The sequence below is a fragment of the Pogona vitticeps genome, chromosome 1 (genome assembly GCF_051106095.1).
Source record: "Pogona vitticeps strain Pit_001003342236 chromosome 1, PviZW2.1, whole genome shotgun sequence".
Classification (NCBI taxonomy): Eukaryota; Metazoa; Chordata; class Lepidosauria; order Squamata; family Agamidae; genus Pogona; species Pogona vitticeps.
In genome coordinates, this window is record NC_135783.1 from 305,441,789 (window position 1) to 305,464,512 (window position 22,724).

The 22,724-nt window shown below is 38.0% G+C and overlaps 1 protein-coding gene across 1 annotated transcript in view; it reads right to left on the reverse strand.

Moving 5' to 3' along the window:
• Positions 1–22,724, reverse strand: part of RYR3 (ryanodine receptor 3) — a 420,504-nt gene that overhangs the window by 142,980 nt on the left and 254,800 nt on the right. The window contains exons 55-61 of the mRNA XM_078391770.1: positions 20,963–21,028; positions 16,951–17,026; positions 16,147–16,270; positions 12,563–12,678; positions 10,245–10,312; positions 7,835–7,956; positions 617–666 (exon numbers count right to left, since the gene is read on the reverse strand). Coding sequence (XP_078247896.1) covers positions 617–666; positions 7,835–7,956; positions 10,245–10,312; positions 12,563–12,678; positions 16,147–16,270; positions 16,951–17,026; positions 20,963–21,028 — 622 coding nt within the window. The remainder of the gene's footprint in view (positions 1–616; positions 667–7,834; positions 7,957–10,244; positions 10,313–12,562; positions 12,679–16,146; positions 16,271–16,950; positions 17,027–20,962; positions 21,029–22,724) is intronic.

Sequence of the window (22,724 nt, forward strand, 5' to 3'; positions counted from 1 at the left end):
CCAACAAAAAGATCTGGAAATCTTGAAAGCTAGTAATGTTCTTGTGCTCTTTTATTTAGCATAATAAAGGTATTATGGCAGTAAGGATTTTGGAATTCTTTTAGTGAAAATTGCATAAAATGGGCTATTGTAACTGCAACATCATAAAGCTAGATATTTTTGTCAGTAGCATGAAGATGTTACAGTACGGACTGGTTAGAATGCTAAAGGGATTATGCACAACCTCACACTCTGATTTAAATTCTACAGTGTAATTTGTGTCTTGGCACCATCTTGTCCTAAGTATGTGGATTACTGGCCCCTACTAATTTGTCTAAATATGTTATTGATAACACTGACATCCAGAAGCATTAAGGAATATTTTACAATAGAAAAGGTAACAGTATTGAGGAAAGTTGTTGCAAAAAGAGCCGATAAAAACAAAAGGGTGCACAGGTTACAACAGAAGCAGAGAGTGCAAGGGTACTTTGGTCTAAAGGACAGTTTGGGGGAGTCTTCATTCTTGAAAACATAAGTAAAAGTGAGTCCACCCATTTCATTACAAAATTAAAAGACTGAACAGTTTTTATTAAAACAGTTTGTGTTGTTAACTTAATCAAAATCATTCATAACTTACCAAAAAGTGAAATCCTATGTCTAACAAGAGCAGCAAGTTTGCAGAAAAGGCTAAAGCAGAGGAGAATCCAAAACAGTAGGAATAATAATAGAGACAGATTAAAGTTTTGTTTAGATAATGAATACAACAGCAAGGAGCAACTTTGAGAATAGCAGACGTGAAACAAAGGAACAAAGTGTGTTTGAATTAATCAGAAAGTTACTTTTAGTAATAACTGCATTTTGAGACAGAACTATAAAGTATATTTTAATATTTAGGGGAAGTAAACATGGATCTCGAAGAGTCAGAAACAACTAAATGACTAAACAACAACAACAAACATGGATCTAAAGAAACGGCAATTTTATTGAATAAGTAAACTCTGTGCCCTTTATATTTTATGTAATTAAATCACTCTGTAAATTCTGTTTGTTTGTTAAAGATACAAAACTAAAGTAACTGGGTTGATCTGAAGTGTATGGAAAAACCCGTAACTATATTTTGGTTAATTTTAAACCAGTAGTGGTGAACTTGTTTGGGCTGGCGTGCCCAAACTGGAAAAAAAACCCACAAAAAACAGCAGGTGGTTTACCACCACCACCGCAGAACTGGAAGTGGCAGCAGAAGGGGGTATCCCGGCACGGAGATGCCTCGAGACCACATTCTGGATCCACCACCAGCACCAGCTGCTCCGGATCCACCTGCCAAAGCGCCAGCACCGTGGCTGCAGCTGCCTTCTCAGGTTTGGCTGCACGGGGGGACAGAGGAGCAATCTGGCGACTTGTGGCTCGCGTGCTGGCAGAAAGGGCTCCGCATGCCAGCTGTGGCACGCGTGCCATAGGTCCACCATCGCTGTCTAAAACCAAGTAACAGTTTTGCTCTGTTAAAACATTGCAAGACTACCAAGATCGGACAAGAAAATAGTCACTTATTTATCTATTTATTTATTTTAATATGCATATCTGCCTTTCGCCCAAAAGGTACCCAAGGGTATTTTATTATTTTTTACAAACCAAATAGTGAGCAAACAAAAATAAAGATGGGTAATAAAATAATTAGAAGTCAATGGAAAGAAACATTGGACTTATTCATACGTATTCTTTTTTTTTCACAGAAAGGAGAACATCCTTTGATGGTTGACTCCTCTCATGCTTTCCAGTTTACCAGAAGCTCTGAAATCTCAGCTAGATGGATAAATCCTCTTAGATTTGAAGGGTTTCACAGGTGGGAAATAAAATACGAACAAACAAGGGGAAATTGCCTTTACAATGCAGCTTGGGACTCTTATCACAACAGAATGTCATTTCAATATTCTAGTGCAGATTCTGCTGTGGATCTTTCATGAGTATCTCTCCTTTTTATGACCAATAAAGAAATCCAATGTTTTTCTAAGCTTTAGGTCAGTGGGATGTGAAGCTGCAGAACCCATCAAAGATAGGGAATACCTCTAAATAATAGCTGTTACACCACCTGAATATGACTTTTTTTTAAAAAAATGGTGATGTGAAAGATATCTACCTAATAATGCCAGAGGAATGGACCTGCTCTTCAGGTATGACACAATGGTGCATTAGTAATCAGTGGCCAAACCCTATTGATGTTCACATAAGGTTGGTGTTAACTTGCTGTGACTAGTTGTTGAGATGCTGAGGTGTGTCTCACTCATACGCTTGGTCATACACCCAATTGCACAACCAAAACGTGTCCCTATGCCTCCCCAGATAACTGCAATTAGATGGAACAACTGCACAAACTTTGCATGAACACCAATAGTATTCCAGCCAATGGGGAAATTTCTGTTGGCAAAACGTTATGCTGGTGTAATCCAGATTGAGCGTCAGAAACATTTACCGTATTTTTCGCACCATAAGACGCACCTTTTCCCCACAAAACAGGGGGGGTGGAAAGTCTGTGCGTCATATGGAGCGAAGAAAACAGATTATATTTTCCTGTTTTCTTCTCCTTAAAAATTGGTGCGTCTTATGGAAAGGTGCGTCTTATGGAGCAAAAAATACGGTAATTTGAACCTAACCTCTGAGGAAGTTTCCTGACTCAGCACCCTTTTCTGTTTTCAAGGCTCTCCAGGGCTCACTTTTGTCCTAGGAAAAAGCCTTTAATAGTAAAAACAATTGTAATCAGATTGCTACAGTTCCAATCCTGGTGACAGCAACTTTTTACTTTTAAAGTCTTCTCCTGCCTCATCCCAAGACTTCCTTGGGGCAAAAGGACACCCAATAGAGCCCGAAAAGCAGAGGGGACGGAGGGGGGAGGGGATTTCCATGTCTTTCAGTGTCTGATTTGAATTACGCCAGCTTAAAATTACACAATAGGATTCTGCCCAATGTCACTTTAGTGGCCATGCTCAAGATCTGCCCTGGTTGGCTGGTTTCTTGTCCTCTCATTAGTACATCTGTGGTATACAATCCCTTATCCATAAACTTAAGACTGATTTGAAAATCCTTTTCTTTCAATTGTATGTCACAGTCTTCCAAATGGCTGTCTGCTGAATTTAGTATTTCTCCTACTACTACAAAAGGCATCCCACTCTATTGCTATGCCAGAAGAATCTACTTATTCTATTAAAAAAAATCATCTTCACAGATGAGCTGAAGTGTGTATACATGGGCCTCAAGCTGTTGTACCTTTCCTTTTAGAAAGGCAATCAGCTCGCACGTAGTACATTTAGATTAGTATATCCTCTGGTAGCGAAACATATGTTGCAAGTATTTCACCATTGCTCATGTCTCTTAGTCTATGCTGGCAATGGTACAACATCCCAGACCTCTCCAAATATAAGCAAAGCTCCAACAGCTTTAAAAAAATCATACACCTCAAACAGTGTCTTGAGTATGTAATACAAGTGCAGTCTCTGATGCTTCTGCACTATCCCAGCAGTATGGAATATATTTTGAATATTCTTTCTAGAACCAAAATGCTCACACTCTTTCCAGACGATTCTATAAAAATCTGTAATAGAAACTGAATGAACTGACAGTATAGCTCTGCTAGTCCCTAGGCTTATATTGACTTTCTATAGAGGAACAATAGTCTGGCTCTGACAACATTATTATCCAAGACACAGAGTATTTAAAAAGATTTGCAGAAAAATGGTTTGGATGAGAAATCAAGCCCTACATCCTTTTTCTTATTTTCTTCAGACTCTAAGGAGAATTCTCTAGCTTGCGGTCTTCAGCAAAACCATCTTGGCAGTCTCAGTAAAGAATGGTTGTTGTCGGTTTTCCAGGCTGTTTGGTCATGTTATTAAGGTTTTTCTTCCTAAAGTTTCGCCAGTCTCTGTGGCCGGCATCTTCAGAGGACAGGAGTCAGAACCAGAGCACAGACAGAGTTCTGACTCCTGTCCTCTGAAAATGCCGGCCACAGAGACTGGTGAAATGTTAGGAAGAAAAACCTTAAGAACACGGCCAAAAAGCCCGGAAAACCCACAACAACCATTGTATCCTGGCTGTAAAAGCTTTCGAGAATACATTAATTAAAGAATCTTTTACCACAACTCTCCTACTGAAGAACTTAAAATACAAAAAAGAAATATGGACACTTTGGTCCAGTAAGGAGCAGTGGGACCAATTTGGTTGGCGTTGACATTTTGGTTTCAAAATTGAGCCGGCTTGATCCAGTCATGAAGGTGGATGTTGGGAGTTGTCTGATCCCATAATTGAAAGGGAAGTGGTATTGAAGAGTTGTGGTAAAAGATTCTTTAGTATTTTTAAAGAAAGGCCCTGGAGTTGATTTTGAATGTTGCTCCAAGAACCCACCGCCTCCAGTGATTTTTCCCAAAGACAAAACTTCAAGGAAGAAATCCCTCACTCAAATGGTCCTTAATTTTTTTTAAATACACATTTGCAAATCTCCTACAAATAGAAAACCTTTGTGGCTGAGAATTTCTGCCAAACAAAAGAGGCACCCATACTGTCCATCTGTGGGGGATTTCTGCCTTGCAGACCTTACACCTTTTAAATAGGCTAACAGAGGGATTTTTTTTTTCAGGGCACAGAAGAATACAAAGAAAAGTGATGAATGAAGAAGAGGAGGGTAGGGTATTCACTATTTTAGAAAGGGGAATAAAGCTCTGAAGTGCTCTCACGTGTGCTGCTTGAACAGAGGACAGAAGATGACTGAGGGAATTGTTAGCAACAGTTAAGCTTGTGTGCTAGGGTGAGGAACTGGTATTTTTCTCTTAAGGTTATTCAGCTCTGGAAGGTTCTACTGATGTTCTGTACATCTACAAAACCCATGTGTTTGAACCACAGAGATCATGAAGAACTATCCAGAGGTTTTATCATCCTCTGTGCCATAACCTAAGTCAATAAACCTCAGGAAAAAATCAATCTGTCTTGTGCAGGAAAATTTGCAAGCTCTAAGTTTTAGTTGTTGTGAACCACCTTGGGTACCCAAGGGGAGAAGGTCAGAATACGAAACAAACAAACAAATTCATTTTTATGGATGTGCATGATAAAGACTTTGGCGGGGTTTATTTGTTTTGTTTTGTGTCCGGTTCTTTTAGAGGGGGAACTCTTTCATTTTCATGTTTTTTTGTGCTCCTGTTCTTTTGATTAACATGAAACAGACCGCCTCATTGTGGTAATTTAATTTTGGGTTTCTCCATTCACGTGTTCTGATGCTAATTCAAAAAAACTCTTCCAAAGTTGTAAAAGCTACCCTGCAAAATACAGAGGCAATATAATAGAGAATCAGTCTACTCAAAACCAGGGATTAATATAACCAACCACTACGACCAAACAAAACAGTCATCCCCACAAAATATAATCCCACCACTAATATATACTCCTTTAACTGAATAAATGTATAGTAAGTAAAGAGAAAGGTTCCCCTTGACAATTTGTCCAGTCATGTCCAACTCTAAGGGGCGGTGCTCATCCCTGTTTCCAAGCCATAGAGCCAGCATTTGTCCGTAGACAGTTTCTGTGGCCAAGTGGCCAGTGTGACTAGACATGGAATGCGGTTACCTTCCCACCGTAGTGGTACCTATTTATCTACTCGCATTTTTACATGCTTTCGAACTGCTAGGTTGGCAAGAGCTGGGACAAGCAACAGGAGCTCACTCTGTCGTGAGAATTTGAACTGCTGATCTTTCGACCTTGCAGCCCAGAGGCATTTTGCGGTTTAACCCACAGTGCCACCACATCTCCTAAATGCACAGTAAATTAAACAAATAACCATTTTTTCAATAAAGCAATTGGACAGGGCAAGTACTCCACCCCTCACCACTTCAGTCAGGATTAAAACAGGAAAAATAAAACACATACAAGCAGCACCCTCTCCCAACCCGCCCAAAAGAAAACAAGCAAATAAAGGCAAAAAAATACAATCATATCTCTCTCACAAACTAAAAGGACTAGATTATGGGGAGATCTCTCTCCCTCCTACCGCTTGATACCTTCTCTTGAATTTCTTTTCTTCTATGAGTCAAGCACAACAGCAGGCAGCAAAAATAATCCAAGAAAAGAAAGAAAAATCAAGGACGTGGGGGGATAGAATGCCAAAAACAATCCCTAGAAGCCAAGCTACCACAAACAAACTACCTAGTGGCAGCAGCACAAACAGTCCAGCTAGAAGGTAAAAATTCACCCAAAAAATCAAGCAAAAAAGGCAAAAAAGAGGAAAGGGTCCAAGATAGAGACACAGAGGCAGGCACTAGGTAGGCAAGCAGAGAGCACAACATGTAGGCTGCCAGAAGCACACTCAAAAGGCACAAGCGAAAAAAAGAAAGAGTACAATCCAGGCCCTTTTAGAGATTCACAATTCCCCGTTTCCCTTTCCTGGACATCCTATTAGCTGCTGATAGCAGCCCTCATTATGCTAATAAATAAAATATTTTCTAGGCCATTTGATAGATAAGGAGTGAAAGAAAGGTTAAATGAAAGAGGAGAACACAAAAGAATACAAATTTTTTGCATTCATTTATATGAATCATCCATGTTTATGAAGTTGTCTTTCTGGAATCAATGAAAGAACACAAAAATGGAAAAAAGAGTCTCCTATTTTTCTCTTTTTGCAAAAACATGACAGTCCTATTCCTGTTGATTCCCACCCACTCCTGCCCCAACAACAGCTGACAATAGCTGATCTGGAACAGCCATGCTGCACTGTCAGCCTAGAGCTGTCAATTTCTTGTTTCATTGTATGCCTGGCTTCTTCAACCTCTCTTCAACAGTGAATGTCACAAAACATTGACTAAAAAAAGAATGAATTCCCACACACCTAATTAGATAAAGCACTAAGAGCGACAGCAAACAGCACATTATTACCCTTATGTGAGGAAGGGCAACAATTGAGAGGGGTCTCCTTCTAGAGGAGACACCAAAAACCTTTGGAACACCATCTTCCTGGAACAGATGGGAGGAGTAACCTTTTGAAGGACATCCTCCTTCCATAACAGGAAAAAAAACCCATAAGCAATAATGGGAATCTAAAGAATATATCTTATAAGATAGGCTTGATTAGCATTGCAGTAGACTTACAAACTCACTATATAAGAAAGTAAAATTACATTTGACATACTGTAATATTGGAATAATATCTAATAATGGTTATTATTACTGAACACTAAACTAAATCAAAATATCTTGCAAGAAAGAACATAATATATATTTTGAGCTCTAGGCCAGTACTGAAAGTCAATTATACTAAAAGATGTTTTTTTAGAAATGAGTTGTAAAGCATGTATTTGTACAAAATCCATTACACATTGAAGTTATAGTGGGTGATTTCAGTAATGTAGAATAAAACAAAATAAAAATATATGGGCTTCAGGTTGCTTAGAATGGTTATTCTGGGATGCACTGTGAGGAACCAAACTCCCACCTCTGACTCCAAAGCCAGACACCTAACTTACTGAGCTATCCAGCCAGCTATATATCACTACACAATGAAAAAAACACATAATAAAAACACAATTCAGAATTACAGTTCATACAAAATATTGTTAAAATTATATATAAGTTGATCTTAATTAAAATGATGTGAGAAATACAGTTTATATGAAGTATTAATTTTCTGTAAATTAAAAATTGTAATTTAATGTCTTAGCAGTTTGCCCCTGTGTTAATTTATTGTAAAAAGAGCATGCATGGATTTCCCTTATATGAAAGCACTGACTGGAATCAGTGAGTAGGAAGCAAGCATTTTAAAAGATGCTGCTAGCTTCATTATGTCATTAAATGTACAGTGTCATACAAATTATCTTCCCTTGCTACGTACCTTGCTACCATTTCCTTTTCTTTATTTGAAGCATATCCACTACTGCTGAGTGGCTTAGATGGGGAAGAGAGGAAGTACAGGCAATGATTGGTAAAATACTGGTCAACTAGTGGTAGCAGAACCTAAGGAATATAGATTAAAAAAAGCAATGCACATAAACTAGAAGCATGATGATCATACAGAAATAGGGAGCAGGTTACACAGATTGAGAGAGACAACCGTTTCCCCAGGTCCATTGCTAGATCCGGAAACAGGAACATATATCTGTCAAGGACTATTGTTATTGTTAAGCAAAGGTAGGAAGGGAAGACTGGGTAGATGGGACCTCTCCTGCCCTAATATTTTGAGTGCTGATGCTAAATTAGGGTCTACCTCCACAGAGGATCACGGAGACAAATTCCCTTATGAAAAGTAGCAATGGAAAAGACAATGAGAGGTATCTACTATAATGCAATCTGAGCTCCTCAACCCAGCCTGTAGCGTTGTGCTAATGAATGAAACTGCACGCAGACCAGATTTAAGGGATGAAAACAAGGACAGATTATCTTTATTAGAATGCTAAAATATTACAAAGAGAATAGCTTTCAGCTCTTGTTTATCAGGTTGGTTACTCTCCCCCCAGCTCTGTAAATGCACAGCCTAATAAAAACTTCTGTGTTATTTTGATGGTCTAAAAAAGGTGTCATCCACCCTTGTCTTCAGACTGTATGCAATCAATGGCTTCTGACTGCAGGCATAGTTAATAGTGAACCAAAATGTTATTTCATCTGAAACTGGCATCATCTTTTTTTAAGCACAGTTGAAAATGTGCTGAACAAGAAACCCAGACTCAGAAAATATGCACCACTCCACTCCCTTGCCCCCCCCCAAATTTTCCTATGAGGTTTGTTTGGCCACAATATTGTCGTGGCTGTTCACATTTATAAAACCAAGTAGAATAAACACATGGGTGCATTTGTTCCCCCCTCTCCTTCAGGTTAAGTGTATAAGCTCACCCTTTCCTTATATGTTTGTAATTTCTCTCTGCACAAAGAGTGACTTTCTGAAAATAAGAGCCTCCTCTATGCACAGAAGATTTCTGTGAGATCTAGAACACTTAAAAATCAGGGCTCCCAAAGTTAAGGAGATCCTCCACAAGCAGAGGAAGCTTCTGTCTTCAGAAAGCCATGCTTAACATGTGGAGAGGAATGGAAAGGATGACAATGGGCAGGGGTGGGGACAAGGCTAGTGTACTCTCCCTCTTTGTGTGTTTATTCTAGTTGGATTTACAGTGCTACATAGGACTTCTATGAGGACTTGTGTTTTCCATAACACAAGTGCCGGCATTCCCCTGACACAGTCTCCTTGGATCATAGTCCAAAATCTCCAAATCTCTTTCCTGCCACTTTTTCCCCTGTCAGTAAACACTTCTATTGTCTCTAGGTCTAATGAGTCTTTGACTGACTTTTTGTATGACTATTACTCCTAGGCTCCACATTTGTTGCTCATGTAGATTGATGCTTTTCAAAGCCCTGCTTATCTGTCCCCTTCTGTGTTAGCCATGTTATTTTTTTTTAAACCAACCTCTCTGGCACTCTTCTCCAGATCATACCATCGTCCCATTCTTCACAGCTTCATCAACAGCTTCTCATTGCCTCTTCTTCCTTTTCTGTAATTTCCCATCACATTCTACACCTATTCTTACATTAAGGCTCTCCCTTTTTTGCCCCCTTGTTTACTTTGCATCTTTCTTTCAATTTCCTTGGTCCACCACGATATCTCACTTGCCCTCCATAGCTCTTCACATAACTTGCCTCCAAACATAACCAAAATGACCCCATCACAGAAGCAGAATAACCAAATTTTTTAGATTCCGTTATGATAACTACATGACACCTGACCAGCAGCAATAGCTAGCTCTATTGCACCAAGTGTAATTCTTGATGCATTGCAACAAAAAATAATAGAGACTTGTGCTAGTTCTGCTGAACTGGTGCCACTATCTCATCTGTTTCTGAACTTTGACCTACGCCTCTTGCATTACTTAAGTGTTAGATCCTCTGAATAAGAATGCACAAAAACACTGATGGGAACAAAATGAACTGTAAAAACATTTAATGTGTAGTAGGATTTTAGTAATCATAATGAGAATGAAATAGAAAAATTGAGCATGCTGTAAAACATTCTATCCAATGAAATTAAATTACTTAGACATTTAATTTTATCATAAAATGCTTACTAGCTGCATAAATGATTTTCAGAATTTCTGCCTCCAAGCAATTTTTAGCATGCTCAATTTGCACTACTGGTTTCTTCTTGTCTCCTGTGATGAAAATCAGATAATACCTTGGATACACTTCTCAATAGAAGAACATATTACACTTCTGTAATATTCTGGAAGTTAAAATAGCTTATCAGCAAAAACACTCACTTTGGCAAAGAACTTGATCTCTTGATCATGCGGGGATTTCTCAGTTTTTCCACTGGTGACAATGGCTTCTGTGAAGACACAATGCAAATGTAAATAATATTGGGTTAAAACAGTGTTATAAGCATCCATGGGCTTTTGAAATATAATAACCAACTTCATATTTTAGGAGCTTATAGGAACCCCCAAGATATACGTACCCCTTTGCCTTCAGCAACCATCTCCATCTTAAACACACATGGCAAACAATCTGGCTGCTTGTGTAAATTGAACATGTTGTATGAGTAATCTATATGTGACTGCCCAACACTCACTTCTAAAGAACACAGGGAATGGTGACAATGATACTACCTAAGCAGTTTGAAAGTAATTACTTGTTTATTATTAATGGACAGGTTCTTAAGTCATAAGGAGTTGATATATGCATCAAAACTAGTGTATACATTTCTGAATAAAGTTTAACAGACATTCCTTTTCCCCCAACACTGCTTTTCTGATCAATTCAGAGCATTCCATAGAAGCTCCAGACTTCCCCAAATCTGGGAGATTTTGATCATGCATCTTCTGTGCCTTCTTTATAAAAGATGCTGCTTGATTTGTGCCCAGTCACAGCAGATGATACTTCTTTTTCAACAGTTGTCCCAATGTATCTAGATAGCCTGTTTATAGACTATGAGACTGTTTGAAGTATGTGTTACATTCTTATTAAAGGATTAAGATTATTTATTTATTTATTTATTTATTTATTTATTTATTTGTTTGTTTGTTTGTTTATTTACTGTTCCATTTCTGAGCAGCTGTACATATCAAAATCATCCCCTTAGTACCCACTTCGCCTCCAGAAACAAATAAAAAACCCAAACAAAAAACGAAACTTGAACTAAAGACCAAATGTTGGTGACAATCTTCTAAAATACAAAAACAAAACAAACAAAAACAAACAAACAAACAAACAAAACACAACCCTAAACTATGGGTCAAACCACTGCATACAGGAAGAATGTCCATAAACGCTTATTTGAACAGTTCAGTTTTTACTAGTTTCTTAAAAGTCTGGAGGGAGAAAGCTGGTTGAATCTCCAATGGGGTACCATTCCAGATTAATGATGGGAGACATCCCATGTCTGAGTTGGATGCTACATACAATTATTCTCCTTCTCTCAAAAAAAGAAAGAAAGAAAAAGAAAAAAAACTAGTTTAATCAAAATTAATATTCCTGCTAACATTATGACAACCAGAACAGGATCCATCTCAAACTACCATGTACCTCTAACCCTTTTCCCCACCAGACCTATTGACATTGCCACCAAGTGCTCCCATTGCAACAGGGAGGCCGCTGTGTCTCCCCTCTTTGGCATCTGGAATGCTGTTGTGACAAGAACTCAGGTGCCAGGGATTTCCACATGTTCAAGATATACACATTTAAATTCTCCAAAGGTTCTTGAGCAGCATCTACAACCACTGCCATCACTTCCCTATTCCTTCATCCCACTCTATCCTTACCTGCCTTACCATGGCAGAGGCAAAGGTAGCAACTGCAAATGTTCTTGATATCACTGTCACTCAAAGCAACATCCCTAAAAGGACAGTAATATTGACATAACCATCCTCATCACCGTTCAACTCCAGGACTCCTTGTCAATCAGTGGGAAGTAATGTAGCCCATTTTATTCCCACCAGGGGCTCTGAATAGTCTGTACAACATTTCTAATAAGTAAACAGCCTTGTGAGCAGAAAGAGCACTCTCAGCATGACTTACTTCCAGTAAGGGTGATACTGGAATGGAGTTTCCCAGAGGGAGATTGGTGCTAACAATGGCTACAGTGGCCACCTTTGCTTCCCTTTCTCCTGCCCAAGAAAGTATGAGAGCCCTTGCAGCAAGTCAGAGGAGGAAGCTAACAGAAGTGGGCATAGGACAAACACCTGGGCTCACATTCTCACTTACCCATTCAACTTGCTACATGACTCTGGGCTAGTTACACACCATGTGCCTAATGTACCTCACAGAGTTGTTGCAAGGAAAGAGTGGGATGAAGGAAAGTCATATATACAACTTTTAAACTCACTAGAGGAAAGGCATGATACTGATATAGCAAATAAATAAATAAATAGCAAACAGTTCTACTCCATATAAGCATTAAGGACCTGCTCGAATTGTACTACCTAGTGAAAGAATGAACAGGAGATCTAATTTGAATAGTACCAGTAGTACTAATATCAGTGTTAATATCAGTAGCAATACTAATAAAGGCAATTGGATTACTACCAAAATATTATACGTTTTCCTGATTAATAGTCTAAAAAACATTGGAGAAACCTACCTAAATGTGCAATGAATTCTTGAGCAGAATCAACATATTTGAGAATCTTCTTCAGAAATTTGTAAGCAAACCTTTTCTCCATGGATGAAGCATCCAACTCCAAATCATTTAAGCCTCTAGTAAGAAAATAATTGGAATAACATGGTTTGCAAATGTTATTACTTTAAACCAAACTTTAAACTTTATTTTAAGAAACAAAAATATCCTTTCAAACTATCCTTTTTTATAGCATCAGCTTCTACATGGATAAACTGAGTATTTTCTTAATCATGTTTTTAAATATCATTTGCTATTAGTCAAGTGCTAATATATTTGGCCAAATGTGGCAATCATGAATATCCTGAATGCTTTGAACATCTGTAATATCACTGATGTGAGTAATACCTCCAACAACGTACATATCTTCAAGCAACTTTCTCAACCTGGAATGGGTTAATCTCATCATCATCCATAAAAGGCAGGGGACTGAACACTTAAGAGCTTTATTATACTTATCTCCTTTAGGTCATCTCACTGTTCTGTCTCCTACTTTGCTTTCCTTTTTCTGGGCACGGCTCCATTGGGAAATCTTCCAGTAAGGCTACCAAAGTGAGAAAAAGCTCAGAAAATCTTCTGGTACCCTCAGCTCTCAAACCTGTTTGGATTCCTGAGGATGATTGGGTTCTACTTTTGATCTCTTCCGGGAACCATCTGGAGACCTGGGCTTTTTCACTCCCTGCTGCCTCCTCCTCACAGTGAGCATTTGCCTCCACAGCAGAGCTTAATTCTCTGGCTGAGGCACAGCCAAATTCTCAGCTGAGGCACTGAAATCTGCGAAAAATGGAACAGCTCTCTGATGGCAAAATCTCTTCAGGCAACTGTGAAAACGGTGGCAGGAAGATTCTGGAAGCCTCAGACCTTATCTTCTAAGATTGCCACAGCAAATCTTCTACAAACCCCTCATAGCAGGCAGGCAGCCATTTTGGCTTCTCCTCTTTTGCCTCCTTCCCACTATTTCCTCCATTCAGCCATTCCCTCCCCTTCTATGTTCCCAGTGCCTATGTCTCTACCTATGTTTAATAAGGAATCTTTCATTAACAAAGTCAAGGCTGCTATGAGGGGAAAACTTCTTGGCCAATAAGATTCCCTCCCTTCTCCCTCCAAAAATCCTCAAGGGGCCAAGTCTTACCACTCAAAGGCTTACATTACAAACAGTGACAGTACACAAGCCAATGGCCTCATGCTGCCCAGCCTATATCTCCTCAGTTGTCTTCTAATGTTTGTTTAGCCTCACCAACTAAATCTCTTTTGTTATAACCACAAAAGAGCAACCTCTGATGTTTCTAAAGTTGCCTTTTTGTGGCTATAAGAAACCCAGGCACTAATCGGTTTGCTATAATGTCTAGCTATTGTACCCTCCAGTTTGTCTGCCCTGCTTCAGATGAGAGGGAGTGTTAAGGTACAGAAAAAGAGGAGTCTATCATGGCCAATTTTTTTAACACTGATTATTTTGTCCCTCTTCTATCTGGAGTGATTGCCACTCCAGGGCTCCAGCAGACTATTTATTTATTTATTTAATTTTTATTTTTTTTATTTACGTATTTAGCACAAACATATTCACCTACAGTAACTTTGACTTCAACTCGTGGGGCTACTGTGTTCCCTATGCCCGGTCATCCTGCAGAAAGGAACCGTTTCCAGCTCCATTTAACAGACTAGTAAAAGCTGAATGGGAAACAGCCCATGGACAATTCCTTCATCTTGCTTTGGGCAAGAGACATCTTCATTTTAAAACCTTACCATTTGGTCTAGCAAGCTGCTCCTCGTGTGTTTATCAAACTACCAATGGCATTGGTTCCACACCTATATATTCAGGGCATGGCCATTCATTCATATTTAAATGAACTCTTTTTAATTTCTCTCTCTTTCTCTGGGGCCAAAAGGGACCTGCAGATAATGCTGGAGACCTTGCCAGTTCATGGATTTATAGACAACATAAAAAAGAGTATTTAACTCCATTTAGATGTGTTAAATTAGAATACTGCCACACTTTCCTCAGAAAGAATTGTGAAGATTATTCAGGTAGGCAGCTTCTTTGCATGTGAGCAGACAGCTTCACTAATGTTCCTAGCACACTTGTTGCAATGAATGATCTCATGGCTAAAAGCACTGGGATATAACTTTATGCATAGCCACTTCAAATGTTTCTTCACTCTCATCAATTGCCTATTATTATAAAAAGCAGGTAACTCTTTGACTTCTTCAGTGCTCCACACTCTGGTAGGCAAAAGCATCCAATCTGCACTAGGGTGTCTCTCTGCAGGATCCTCAAAGGCACATACCTTTATTTTATTGCTTTATCATGAGGTTCCATATCTCTCAAAACCTGCCCAAGATACAGCTCATTCCACCAGGGCCACTGCCACATCAGCAGCCTTTTCCACAGATGCTCTTTTCATGGGAAATTTACATTTATGAGGCATGATAAGATAAAATAAGTATGCTTCAGCTTCTTTTTTCAGGCGGGTGTTATGGTTTCAATTTATTTATTTTATTTATTTAACGTATATGCCACCCACACTACCCATAGGTTTCTGGGCGGCTTACAGCATTTAAAATACAATAGAAAGGCAAAATATTTAAAATGCAATTAAAAATATATACTCTAAAAATTTGACCGAATCAGCTATCTTCTACCTCCCAACTGATAAATTTGTACATTTTTGTGTATGTCCCATTTTTGGATGGCTCCTTCTCACAGACTGAGGATGGGATATTGACTTACTTTTCATGAAGGGCCATTCTGGTCTGAGGAGAAGCCACCTTAACCCTCCCAAGTGCTGGCTTTTCACCGCTTAGGGCACAGACATATGAAACACTTACTAACTCAACTCATTCCTTGGTATTTCCTACTTTCTCTGTCTCGTCTATTACCTTTTCTGTGCTGTGCAGTGGAAAAAACACTAAAAGGACCTAGACGCAGTTTGCATAATAAAGTTCTTCAGTGTTCAGTCCCCTTCCTTTCCTGGACAATGACCGAATTAACTCAGCTCTTGATATCTCCTTCTCAACAGGCCAGAATGAACCTTCAAGGAAGAACAGCCTATGCTCCACTTCCATGTGTACTTGTATGCACAGTATTGTATTCTCATAATATTATAAATGTGGTTATTCACTGAATTGAATGTTGAGAGTTTTCAAGACAGATAAAAAGAAGCACTTCATACAGGACCAATTTATACTGTAGAATTCACTATCACAAAATTTAGTGATGGAAGCCACAGAGTTCAAGAAGTTTAGGACCATCAAATAGCAACTACTGTAGTTAGGAAGGCTACATATCATTTTCAGTTTTTAAAAAATAGCATGCTTCTGCGTATCAGTTGCTTGGAAACACAGGAAAGATGTGTGCATGATGTCTACTGCATTTGAATTTAAAAAGGATTTTGTTATTCACTGTGATATAGTGATTTGAAAAAAAATGAGGGGCTTGTTGGCAATATATATATTTTTAAAATCCCATTTTGTCAAAGTTGGTCTTAAATGATGTATGCCACCACATCGAAAAACACTAAGGCAAACTTCTGCAGTCATGCATAACTTACCTAGATATAGTAACACCATTCACCAGAAGAAATCTGAATAGTTCTTGTGCTTTCTCCCTGTCCCGAGACTTTTCTCTGGCTGTCAAAGTGTCATATGGTACAAGTAAAGGATGGCTACCTCCACCTAATATGAGAGAATAATTATAATTTACTGATGTAGCAATAATACTGAATTTCAGCTTCCACAGAGAAAAATAGCTGGTCCAAAGCATAGATTGTCATGGATCCACATGATTTTTATATAGGATTGTCCCCAAGTCACTGTCCAATTTGTGGATAGGGATGGTGCCTATGATTGGAGAGTGGTTTGGGGATGATCCTACATAATAATCATGTGGATCCATGAGGTTCCATGTCTCAAATCCATTTTTTTTCTCTACTTCAAAGACAGCTATTCACTCCTCACTTAGGCTATGCATCTCTCCCATTCCTTGCCTCCAGCCCTGCACTTCAGGCTTTCCCACTTGTCTCCCTCAAGATAGAACTGCAGCCCAACAGAAGCGTACATACAACAAAATGGGGAGGGGGGCTTGTGGAGAAAGAGAGGGAACCACTGAATTGGGGAGTGGGGAGTGGCATCAGGAGACAGGTCTCTAGTTGTCTCGTGTGCTCCCAGAGGCATCTGGTGGGGCCACTGTGAGATATAGGAAGCTGGACTAGATGGGCCTTTAACCTGCTCCAGCAGGGCTCTTCTTATGTTCTTATGTCGTCACTCTTTTTTTTAAAAAAAAATCAATTTAAAACATGCTAAATCTGATTCAAAACCCATTTATTTTGGCAATAGAACTGAGCTCCAAGTCTTACCTTTGCTTTCCAATTCTATTTTCTTCTTTTTAGCCCAAATATTATGGTAGTTTTCTGCCACTACTTCAACCATTCCCTGTATCACCAGCAAATCAAGAAAGGACAGTGCAAAGTCAGATGGCAAATATACTGAAGAATAAATAATACAGTTCTAAAAATAGAAAGATGTAAAGCAGGGAAGAAGATGAGTCTTGTTCTAGCTTGCACCACGCTCAGCTGCTTAGAAACATACAGGAGGTGGGGGCGGGGCTGAAGGATGAACTGCTTTCCTTCACTCAGAAATAGTTCCCTTGTGAAAGAATAAGCTATTTCAGCTCATGTAGCTGGACTAAATTAATTACCTTGTGGCCATTGTGCTTTCTTTTTTATATCTAATTTTGGAACTCTTGATGATGGGGAGGTCTCCCCTGGGACAAAAATGATGCTAAGTTTATGCACAGGAATATAGTGCAGATGGCTAGGATTGGCTGGAAGTTGTTGCTGATGATAATTTTTCTCTTTTCCTGCTAGTTTTGATCTGGGAGAGATATTTTATTGCTAGGCATAATGTGACTCATTAGATAATGTTAAAAGTTACTGAAATTATATATCAATCTTTATTACAGGGCGTCTTCTGTGCTTGTTTTTTTACTCAGGTTTCACTTTACCAGCCTATATCCAATTGTTTGTCCCCAAATAGATCCATTAATGAACGGGGAAATTAGTAAATCAGCTATTATATCTACTCCATTGATCCAGTAAAACTTTTCTTTAGAAGTCTAAAACCTGGATTTAAGTCACCATATTTTATAGCCCTAGCACTTAATAACTGCATTTGTAATTGTAGTTTTTATATGATGTGTTTCTGAGTGTGTTTGAAGTTCTACAAAGACCTTTGTCCATAAACACAAAAGACTGGTTGGGAAGTATTACAAATGAATAGGTTAATAAACTGATACGATTCATGCTTTGTAAGTCCTTTAATATGTTTTAAATTCATTTAGAATAGTACCATGCACTAATGAAGTGGTATATAGATAAAATAAAATAAATAACCTGTTAAACAGATTGCATTATCAATATTGAACTGTCAATATAATATTGCACTACAATATAATATTGCATTCAATGTACCTTGGCTATTGGTTATTGTGATCATAAGCACATGCTATAACTATTTTCAAATTGTTATCAATTTATTTTTTGAGAATGCTTTGATGATAATGGCTTGGATCCTGAGAACGCATGACTGGGGTTCTGGTCACTGGCCACTCCTACTGGTGGAAATGGGATGAGATGATGTAAATAATTCCTTCTTCCTTTCATACACCTTTGTCAGAGGATTGGGAGACTTCTTAAAATAGCATAGGTGGTGATGCAGGTGGCTCTTGGGTAGGGACGTATAAGCCATTGCATATCTCCTTGCAGGAATGGACAAACATGTGGCAAAGATTGGGCAGAATTTTCTGGCAGAATTCTCACACTGTCCATTTCATTTTAAAAATGCACAATTTGTATAACTTGTGCAACTACACATTGTGCAAATTAATAAAAAACTAGTATAAACATTGTTTTATTTCAGAATTTGAAGTATTAGATCTTTGTTTGCTTTTTCTTAACACGTCTTTGGTCTTTCAATTCTTGCTTTATGTTCATGTGTGCTTTGTTTCTCAAAGAAAAAGTCTAAAGATGTTTTATGTAAATTACAGAGACCATGAGGTGAGAAAGTGAGCAATTGTACAGGGTTTAAAATTTCTTGTCGACGTATCTTCTGTTCAGACAACCTAAACTGATGTGGACAAATCTTTTAAAAAATAGTTCCAACTCTACTGCAGGATGAGAGGAAAACCAGTGAAAATCACCTTGTCCCACTTCTACCAATGGGAACCCCTGCTGGACCAAAGGGCCTCCCACTGATGAAAGGAGGCCAATCAGGATTCAAGCCAATGTATTTGCAGAAAATGAAGGATACAAACACATGAATTATGCCTATGTTTAGCAGATTATGTGTTTGGGGGGAAGACACTTTGTAACGCAAATCTATATATTAGGTTGAATAAAAATCAGTACTCATGTGGACCTAATAATAATAATAATAATAATAATAATAATAATAATAATAATAATAATAATAATAATAATAATAATAATAATAATAATAATAATAATAATAATAATAATAATAATAATGTGCTATCAAGCCACTTCAGACTTATGGCAACCCTTTTCAGCATTTTCCATATAGAGAATACTCAGAAATGGTTTAGCATTCCCTTCTTCAGGAGGCACCCTGGAACTGTGCAGCTTGCCCCAAGTCACATAGGCTGGTTCTACTCACAGGCCGGTTCTACTCATAGTGGGGAATCAAATTTCCAACCTCTGACTCTGCAGCCAGATACCTAAACCACTAAGTTATCCAGCCAGTTTTCCAAGCAAAAACTAGTGCAGCAAAAACTATAACATCTTAAAGATGAACAGATTTGTTATAGTATAAACTTTCATGGACTAGAGTTCTCATTTGATGAAGTGAGGTTATAGTTATATGATAACTTATAAAACAATATAAAGCAACCAAGAGTCTTGTGAAAATTTAAAGACTAATTAATTTTATTTAGCATAACCTTTCCCTCTACTTCATTAGATGCAAATGGACAGCAATCAATTGCGTTTATGACAATTTTTACCAGAAATCTACTGCTGGTACAGAATTTGTGATTAGCTCAAACTAATATGAAATTTAATATAATTGATTTGAGTCAAGTCTTTCTCTCACACTTCTTTTTGGTCCTCATTGTCCCATTAGCAGTGCCAGGTAATTATATTGCACTGACAGCAGAGACACAAATGGAAACATTCCCAACAGTCCATAGTTCCCACACCTCTAAACTCTGACTTTGCCTGCTTACTTCTGGTAATCATTGCATTCTGTCTCTAGAACATGTGCTCTTTTACTCAATCCAAGTTTCTACTGGTTCCCCATTCTTGAATATAATATCTGTACACATCTGTTGTTTCTTCAAATTCTCATTCTTCATGCTACTGCTTAATTTCTACACTTTTAGACACATATTCTGTCAACCAATCATCCTAAAATTATTCTTTACCTGCTCTTAAAGCATATATCCTGGCCTGATCTTGCGAGGAATTAAGTTCTTGAGACCATTCTTTTAATTCCCTTTAATTCCCATCTCCCCTGCCTTTCATTAAAAGCAAGAATCATTATCCATCTTCCAGTTCAAATTTTTAACTCACTGCCTAATCCACATTTTTTTTCCATCCTCACTCTCCAACATCCTGTAAACTCTTCCCTCACAAAAATTGAACCAGTTAGTTTCCCGAGCAATTAAACATTCCTTCCCTTCATCACCAGCCTTGGTCACTCAGTCATTGTGATCTTTAAAGTTCACATGCAGCACAATATTTTATTTATTTATATTTATTAAATTTATACCCCGCCCCTCTATACCATGTCTACTCAATATAAAATTCTTATACAGTGAGAACTGTTATGTAAAAAGCATGTTCTTCATTTTGAGAACACATTATCTTTGAAAAATAGCAGTTATATGTTCAGTGCAAAATGGAGGACAGATGGAGCTGCTCATGGTCTGAGCACAAGGAGCTCCACATCCCAAAATGGTAGAGTGGGTGTGCCTGCTCCTTGCAGGAACCACTAGAAACTATGTAGACAAAAAAATTGCAGAAAAATGTGTTCTTTTTCAAAAGGCCCCTTCTCAAGTTATACCAGTGATTAAGAAGCTATAGCAACATAGAACAGGGAACATGGAGGAAGAACCACTACTTTGGCTCAATCAACGACATCGGTTCTTTCACTAAACAACAGAATAATACCGGTGGAGAGAAGAACCATGACATGAATTACTGCTTCCACATGACCTATGGCTTCTCAGGTTACATGATCAAGTCAGGAAGTAGAACGACTAAGGGGATAGGTAAGTACAGCCAGAATTAAACTTGCTTAAAAATGATAGCTTTTTGAATGTCATATTTCTCTGTGTATCCGAATACAAACCTGAAGTTCTCTGGAGAGTACAACATTTGAAAGATCAAGTGGTGCGGGACTGTATCCATTTCCCTGCTGTTAAAAACAAAGAAGTATTGGCTGTCTTAGAAATTTAGATGTACATGTTGCTCTATTTTCACTGAAGATATTTTACAGATTTTAAATGGTTAAATCGTGGGTTATGTTGAATTTAAAATAAATATTTAAAATATGTTTCTCATTCTTGTTTTCATGAATCTTTACAATAGCATAAACTGAGGATCCTTGATAGCAAAGTGGTATTAATCAGAAGAAACACTAGCTTCAGTTTCCAGAGTTAATGAATTAACGACCTCAGACTAGATGCTTTGACAAAATGTAGACTCATAAGATGAACTGTGGGAGCATGATTTAGCAGCAATTACAGCCAGTAAAAATAACTATTTTTATTTAAGTGGCTTTTAAAATCATTGAACATACACTGCAAAAAGTGTACATATTTTACACTCTTTCCTAGAATAATGTAATAGAAAGCAAGGCACATTTCCCTCTGATTCATACCCATTGTTTCTAGCCTTTGGTCTTTCTTTTCAGGTACATTAACATTAGTGTACCAAATCCAATACCTTGTTCCAAAAAAACAAAAACTTTATCATTCCATGCTGCCCAGTTTGAGAAAGTTTCTCCTTCTTTCCCAAGTTAGTTTTGTGGCACACTTCCAATTTCAAAGAGACCCCAAAGACTGAAATAACTAGAATGCCCTGCCCCGTGAGATGGAGTTGGTCCCCCTTTTTCAGCAGCAACTGGGAATATATATTTGTTCCAGCAGGCTTTTAGTATTGAGCTCTAATTTTAACTTAGTTCCCCTAAATTTCCTGCCAGGATGTTCTTTTTATTGTGTTGAAATGCCTCTATACGTCTTAATTTGTTTTTATAAGATGATTTTTAATATTCCCATATTTAATTCTTTTTAAGGTTTCTTGTACTTTGTTTTAACTTGTCTAGCCACCTTGAGTCCCATTGCTGGGAGACCTGTGGCATAGGAGTGCAGTAAATAAATAAAGATAAACCACGGCATTAATTTGCCATGCAAGCAAAGTGTTGCTCAATATTTTTATGAGAGTTTTTGTTTTTACTATATAAGGAGTCATAAATACAGTGGAACAATTATCAATCAAAATGGAGATGCTAGCAAAAATCAGAAGATGACTGAGGCTCCAGAAGCATGTCTACAAAGGAAGCAGAAGAGATCCTCAGATGTAAAAATGTGTCACTGGAGATCAAGGCCAAAGTGATTTATACACTAGTGTTTTCAATTAGTATGTATCAATGTGAAAACTGGACAATGAAAAAAAACAGACAGGAAAAACATCTATGCAGTTGATAGAACCTGATTCTGAGTGGTATTAGGGCAACAGATACACTCCTTTGGCAACTCCATCTGAGGTTTTACTAATGACAAGCAAGATACAAAGTCAACCTCTGAATCTCTTATTCGGGAATATTGCAAGCTGGAGAAATAAATTGGTTGATCTAATATAAAATGGAATAATGCTATTTTTTCTCATCAAGGTCTTTGTGTAAGGTTAATGCAACTTTTCTTTAAAAAGCAAAACACACATACATAGCAAACACAGAACAATCAGTTGATTGCTTAAAAAGGTACATTTTTTCTGAAACATCTAATTCTTGAAGGCCATCAACAAAAGCAGCATCTGTATTTATTCTGTGCAATTTGCAATGTTCCATTGCGTTATTTGTGCAATTTTACTTAACTGGAACAAAAATCATT